The sequence below is a fragment of the Cololabis saira genome, chromosome 4 (assembly GCF_033807715.1).
Source record: "Cololabis saira isolate AMF1-May2022 chromosome 4, fColSai1.1, whole genome shotgun sequence".
Classification (NCBI taxonomy): domain Eukaryota; kingdom Metazoa; phylum Chordata; class Actinopteri; order Beloniformes; family Belonidae; genus Cololabis; species Cololabis saira.
In genome coordinates this window covers 43,054,367-43,061,246 of record NC_084590.1, presented here as the reverse complement: position 1 = coordinate 43,061,246, position 6,880 = coordinate 43,054,367, and the positions used below count along the sequence as shown (strand labels likewise).

Below are 6,880 nucleotides of genomic sequence, written 5' to 3'. Positions count from 1 at the left end.
AGGGCGAGTGAGGAAAAGAGGAGGAAAAAGGGCGAGAGAGGGAGGAGAGAAAGGGAAGAGAGCAGGGCGAGCGAGGAAAAGAGGAGGAAAAAGGGCGAGAGAGGGAGGAGAGAGAGGGCGAGGGAGGAACAGAGGAAGAAAAATGGTGAGAGATGGAGGAGAGAAAGGGAGGAGAGTAGGGGGCGAACGAGGAACAGAGGAAGAAAAAGAGACAGAGAGGGAAGAGAGAGAGAGGAGAACAGGGCGAGGGAGGAAGAGAGGAAGAAAAAAGGGCGAGAGATGGAGGAGAGAAAGGGAAGAGAGCAGGGCGAGTGAGGAACAGAGGAAGAAAAAGAGACAGAGAGGGAAGAGAGAGAGAGGAGAACAGGGTGAGGGAGGACCAGAGGAAGAAAAAGGGCGAGAGAGGGAGGAGAGCAGGAGGAATATTATGAAAGAGTGCGGGATGGAGATTTATTTGCAGTATTAGGGAGACGGACAGCGGCTTTGCTCTGGCCTAGATTCTCTTTGTCTGACGGTCTCGCTGCTTCCAGCACTTCCCTCACAGTCGTTTTCATACGAAGTCAATCTCACGCTATTAAAGAAATACTTAACAAAATAGGTATTTCTTTCCTCTTCCGTGATATATTTCATAGGTGCAATTAGACTGATTTACAACAGAGTGTTTCTGCATCCTGGCCTCGGCTCGGCTTTGAAGCCCCAGAAAAGCCAATAATTAAAATAGTTATTATTCAAATTCAGCCGATCTTCACCAAGGTGGATTTCACAAGCGAAGCAAGTTTCGGGGGAAAATCGTTGGAAACTAATTGCGGCCTGGAAGTTTCTGGCACAACTTTTCGCCTCCTTCAAGGATGCACGGAAAAAAAGAAAAGGCTCAAAGAGGTCAAGAATCCAACAACAACAGCTGTAAAATACGAGGGAAGTATCTGCACTCGTGGACTTGGCCGGGCTGATCGTAAAACCTCCCGAGCTTCAGAAAACAGGAGCAATCAGATACCTGCAGGATGGGCGGGGCCTCGGCTGATTGGCATCATATAAATCCTCCTGTCAGGTTCAGGCCTTACGACCTTTTTTTAGATCTGGTTATTGTATTTTATCTTTTCGCTCCGTCATGCTCGTCCTGTTTTAACTGCTGGTCCTGGAGGTTTGATGAGGAATCTGATGGAGGCCACAGACCAGAACATGCTGGGCAGATATGAGCGTTGATGTGTGTGGGAATCAGCTGCTGAGTCAGAAATGCTCAGAAAACGAGAGAACGTCCTTTCTGACCTCTTCTGCAGCTTTAAACGCTCAGAAAGTTCTTCACTCCTCCTCCTCAACTGGGGTTTTTTTCTAAAAAGCTGTCAAAAGTAGGGCTGGGTATCGATTCAAATGTCAAGAATCGATTCGATTCCCATTCTTAATATTCAGAATTGATTATCATGATTTGATTCGATCCGATTCCATATTGATTTGGCTTAGTGTTATTTAAAATGTTTTTTGAGCTGTTGCCTGAATTATATGACTGTAAAATAACTAGTGAAATAATAATTTCACAATAATTATTGTGAAATAACTAAGAAATAAATAACTCAAACAGGCCTTTCAATATCCATTTCAAGTGCAAAAAAGAAAGAAATTGCAACAGTTCATGCAGTAAACAAATCATTTTAGCTTATCTAATTTATTCTGTCACCTGCCACACATATTGCCATGAAGCACCTGGTATTTTTCAGAAGTGTCATGACAAACTGTGTGTCCGACTACTGGGATTAAAGTTCACCTGGCGGAAATGATGAAAAAAAAAAAAAAACAATCTGTAGACATAAGAATCGATTTTTAGGAATTAATATGAGAATAGATTTAGAATCAGAAAATCGATTTTTTTCAACACAGGCCTAGTGAAAAGCAATATTAAATACAAGAATCACTAAATCACATGCATCATTTATATAAAATATACATCTCAACCCGAGCAAAGGAAGACAATCTAAGCGTTAAAGGCAGGCTAGGGGATTTCTGGATCTGTTCTGGATCCTCCAGTGCTCCATCAAAACCTCTGACTCCACCGCGAGCAGGACCCCCATCCCCGTCCCTGATTGGATGGAGCAATGTTTGTGACCCACTCCGCCGTGGCAGTGTATGAAAATGTTATTTTCTTTTATTTTAAATGTAACTAAGAGATGTTCACTGAACGTGACGAGTTCTGGGTCCAAAGCTGAGCAGAATCCTTTGACCTACTTAAGAAAATAAAAGCTCAATAATTAGTTTTATCATTATTGATAAAAATGTTATTTTACTCTTTCACACATACAAACACTAGTCAACTGAAACTAAAATAACATCCTCTTTAAAAAAGAAAATAGATAAAATTTGGAGGCAGAGACACAAACAAGTCTATATTTTTGTTTTTTAAGCTACTGGATGTGGAAATGGAAGTTTCCATTTCAGATTCTGTGGAGAACACAACTGTTTCTAGTTTTTTTATCTCTTCATTTATAAATCTGTTCACCAACGGTTGTCTTTTTTAACGGGTTTTAACCCCTTCCTCTCCGACATGGCTGACCCACTTCCTCGAGGACTTCAAAGTCTGTTGAGTATACGATTACTTCTCCTGGAGAACGTTGCCGTCTCCCTCTTGTTTTGAAGGAAAACACCACTCCGTGCTGCTTTTAATTTCATTGTATCCTCGTATAACGACAATAAAACGTCTGAATCTGACTCTGACTCAAGACGAGAGTACGGACCTCTGAACCGGCTCCTCGTCGAGTCGCTGTGTGTTTCTGTTGCTGTTTGCTGCAGCGGCACTTTCATTTCCCGGCGGGGGTCGTTACAGATTCCTGGCATCTTTTATCATCTGGCAGCTGTGTGTTTCTTCTTTTTCTGGAGAAAACAAACAAACAAACAATAAGAGTCTCATTTGGTTTAGTTTTCATTCAAGGAAACGTAAATCTGATGAAGTCAGGAGAGGAGCGCGGCAGTGACTGCGTTTACATGCAGTCAATAAACCTTTTAAAACCCGAATATTGGCAATAACCCGGTTTTGCACGGCCATGTAAACACCGATAACCCCTTTGAATAACCCGAATTTCCTCCTGGGTTACTCCTTTTAAACCCGAATATTCGGTCATGTAAATGCCAAACAGAATATCCTGATCAAAAGGAACAGGAATCTGTTTTCTGCGCATGTTCTGTTCGCAAGGAATCTTTGTCTTTTGAGTCCAGGAAGTTCTTCTAAACATGGAGAAACGTAAGACCAGGAGGAGACTAATCACTTCATAAATGTAATGAAGGATATGCATTTCTGCATTTGTAGACGGTAGAAAGTACCGGGATAGAAGATTTACAAGAAGGTGAGCGAAAAGTTGCGCGAAGCAGCATTTGTTTTGAATTTGGATACAGGAAGAGGAAGCGGAAATGACGGGAATTGCGTCATGATGTTCTCTGTGCGTCGCTGGTTTGATCCAGATATCCCAAATGATTAATTACCATGTAAACGGAATATTCTGAATGTTTCAGTAACCGGAATATTAGCAATATTAGCAAAATTATCACTGGCTTGTGGGAAGTGTGAACGAGGGGTTTACAGGAAATAAAGGATGAAAACGTGTTTGTCTGTTGTTGTTTTCCTGTTCTGGACCTGACCTGACCCGGTTATTTGTTGCAGGCACGACGGAGCGGGTCTGTCTGATCCAGGGCACGGTGGAGGCGCTGAATGGCGTCCACGACTTCATCGCTGAGAAGGTCCGGGAGATGCCGCAGAGCACCCAGAAGACGGAGCCGGTCAGCATCCTGCAGCCGCAGACCACCGTCAACCCGGACCGGGTCAAACAGGTCCGGTTCTGCTCCGTCTCATTCCTGTCCTGTCCTGATCTGTTCTATTCTGTCCTGTTCTGATCTGCTCTGTTCTTTTTAGTTCTGGCCTGTTCTGATCTGTTCTGTTCTGTTCTGTTTGTTTCTGTTTGGTTTTGATCTGTTCTGTTTGATTCCGTTCGTCCTGTTCTGTTCAGTACGGTGGCCGACAAGGGCCAAACGCACTGCAACGACCTAATGCGTCTGCGTCTCAGTTAAGGAAAACGGCTTCAAGTACAGAAACGATTCAAATTCACAAACTCATAACGAGGTACAAAAAGAGGAATGTGGTGCAAATGAAAAAACGTGCTGCAAAAAACAAAGACAAATGAAGCATCATCAAACGCGCTGCAAATAGAGAAACGATGCAAAGCACAAAACGATATAAAACAAGAAACCATCTTCAAAAGAAAAACGCTTCATAACCGGTCACTACAACCGGAAGTGCTCCAAACCTGCAGGGGGCGCGCTCTCGCCATAACAGCTCAATGGACAGACACACGGGATGTATGCAGCCTTGTATCGTCTGGTGTAACGTTAAAATATAATAAAGAAACGTCTCGTAATGTGCAGCGTTGTACAGTGATATAAACATCGTATATAAATATGGTCAGATAAAAATCACATTACCGTTCCCGATGTATGTTTAAACCATGGATGTAAACACTGTGGTTCAGTCAGCTGTTCGGTCTCGGCCGAGAGCGCCCCCTGCAGGTTTGGAGCACTTCCGGTTGTAGTGACCGTAGTTTTGTTCTGTTCTGATCTGGTCTGCTCTGTTCTTTTAGGATCTGTTTGGTTCTGTTCTATCCTGTTCTGATCTGTTCTGTTCTGTTCGGCGCGGTTCTGTTTAGATGTTTGTGTGTGTGGCAGCTGCAGAAAGTGATTGTCTTGTGGTGGCGTTTGGATTTCTGGTCCGAGAAATGTGGACTGGGGAAGAAAAAAACAAAACAAAAAAAGAACAAAACAGATGAGTGGAGGGGGGGGCAGTGGAAAACCACATGGGGAGCAGGAAGACGGGCAGCAGGGACCAGGAGCAGACTGGGGGGGGGGCCGGGTCGGAGGTGTGAACAAGTAAACTGCAGGTCAACGCGTGCGCGGACACACGTGCACATGTAAACCTAAACAGGAAAAGGATTTCCATCCCGGGAGGAAGTGGATTCCTCCTCCCGTCTGTGATCACCAGTACTGGAGTTGAGGGGGGATGAGGGGGGACGGCATCCCCCCGGACATAAAAACGGTCCAAATCATCCCACCTGTAAAACTGCCATCCCCCCTTTCCGTCCCTTATGTCATTTCACCAATGAATGTGGTTTTACTGCTATTTCAACATTTAGAGTCATCACCAGAAAAATAACTTATTTGACCATTTTCACCTGTTTCAAGTACATTTTCACTTGAAATAAGTAGTAAAATCTGCCAGTGGGACAAGATTTATCTTCTCATTACAAGCAAAAAAATATTGTTCCACTGGCAGATTTTTTTACTTATTTCAAGTGAAAATCTACTTGAAACAGGTGGAAATTGTTGTTTTTTCCAATGATGAGTCTTGTTTTAAGTGTAATGAGATTTTTTTACTAAAATGGGACATTTTAACTAGAAATAAGACAAATATTCTTGTTAAGATTTTGAGTTTTTGCAGTGATCCATGTTACTTATCCTGTGAAGGACAGAGTCATATTGATAAGTTCAGAAAACTGTTTTTTATTGTTGTGTTTTGATGTATTTGATGTAAGCCCAGTGGATATTTAAAGCTTACAGAAGGCTGCATTTAACTGCTGCTATGTCATTCCTGCAGTATTTCTGCAGGTGTTTTGGTCAGTGCTATTATTTGTAATATATTATATTATTTGTAATCAGCACAAATTATCTGTCCCCATATGATAAAATCCACCATCCCCCCTGATTTTTCTTCCAAACTCGAGTACTGGTGATCACGGCTGCAGGTTTTCTTCGTGGGACATAGTGACGTTCCGACCCGTGACCTGGAGAGTCCCCGTCATCATCAAACGTGTCCTCGTCTTGGTTTCTGATTGGCAGAATTACACGTATGAAGCAAAATAATCTCTTTGTACTATACCTTAAAAGAACTCTGACAAGAGAAGCTCCAGGTCGGTATTAAAGAAAAGAAATGTTCCTCATATATTCTTTCGTTTTGGAGGAACCTTCCCAAACCGGCTGATTCCTCTCTGAAAACGTGCGGAGAAGAAAGCGAAGGGAGGCCCTGATCCTGATCTGGAGAAAAACGTACAGAAATCCAGACTTCTTAGTGTTTTCTGAACAGAAACACCCGTATTCAGTTTTGTTTTACTTGAAATGAAACGGTTATATAAGTTTTGAATTCTAGCAGCTCTGTGACCCCTGACCTCCCTTCATCTTCTCAAGTTTTAATGAGATAACAATAACGTTCAATCTGTGCAGAGAAAATATCACAGTAGCCGTGACAGACAGACAGACAGACAGACAGACAGACAGACAGACAGACAGACAGACAGACAGACAGACAGACAGACAGACAGACAGACAGATAAATATGGTTAGTGACGTATAGTGACATAAAAGTGCAAAATATTGTGCGGGTCGTCGTCGGGGCAACGAACATCAAACCTCTGGAGTGGCTGGTGTTTTAGGTCCGTCGCTGCGTCTCCATGGAAACGTGGTTCGTGACCTGAACATGAGTCCGATGAGGAAGAGACCAGAAAACACGAGTTCCGCCCGCTGCGGTTCTCCAACCAAAATAAAAGAGACAAAAGAGGAGAGGTCACGGTACCGCGCCCCGCGCACCGCCGGGGGATTAGCAGCCGATGCTGAGAAACCCCCTTAAACCTCCTCATGTCGGCTGAAGCAAACTGATGGTTCACAATGTTTTTATTCCTTGGATGTAAATACACTGCAAACACACCGTAAGAGCTATAAAGGAATGAAATAAAATAGTTAGTCTTTCTACATTCATATAAGTTTCATTTAACTCAAATACAGACCGACACAGCTGCTCGCTCGGCTACCGTTAACCACCATACATGAGTAACCATGGAAACCAAACTCAAGATGCCAT

General features: G+C 43.1%; 1 protein-coding gene across 4 annotated transcripts in view; it reads left to right on the top strand.

The window, feature by feature from the left end:
* The window catches only part of nova2 (NOVA alternative splicing regulator 2), a 109,695-nt gene that overhangs the window by 71,294 nt on the left and 31,521 nt on the right, over window positions 1-6,880 (top strand). For all 4 annotated transcript variants that reach the window (XM_061719860.1, XM_061719859.1, XM_061719857.1 and 1 more), the window contains one exon: window positions 3,644-3,810. In XM_061719860.1, coding sequence (XP_061575844.1) covers window positions 3,644-3,810 — 167 coding nt within the window. The remainder of the gene's footprint in view (window positions 1-3,643; window positions 3,811-6,880) is intronic.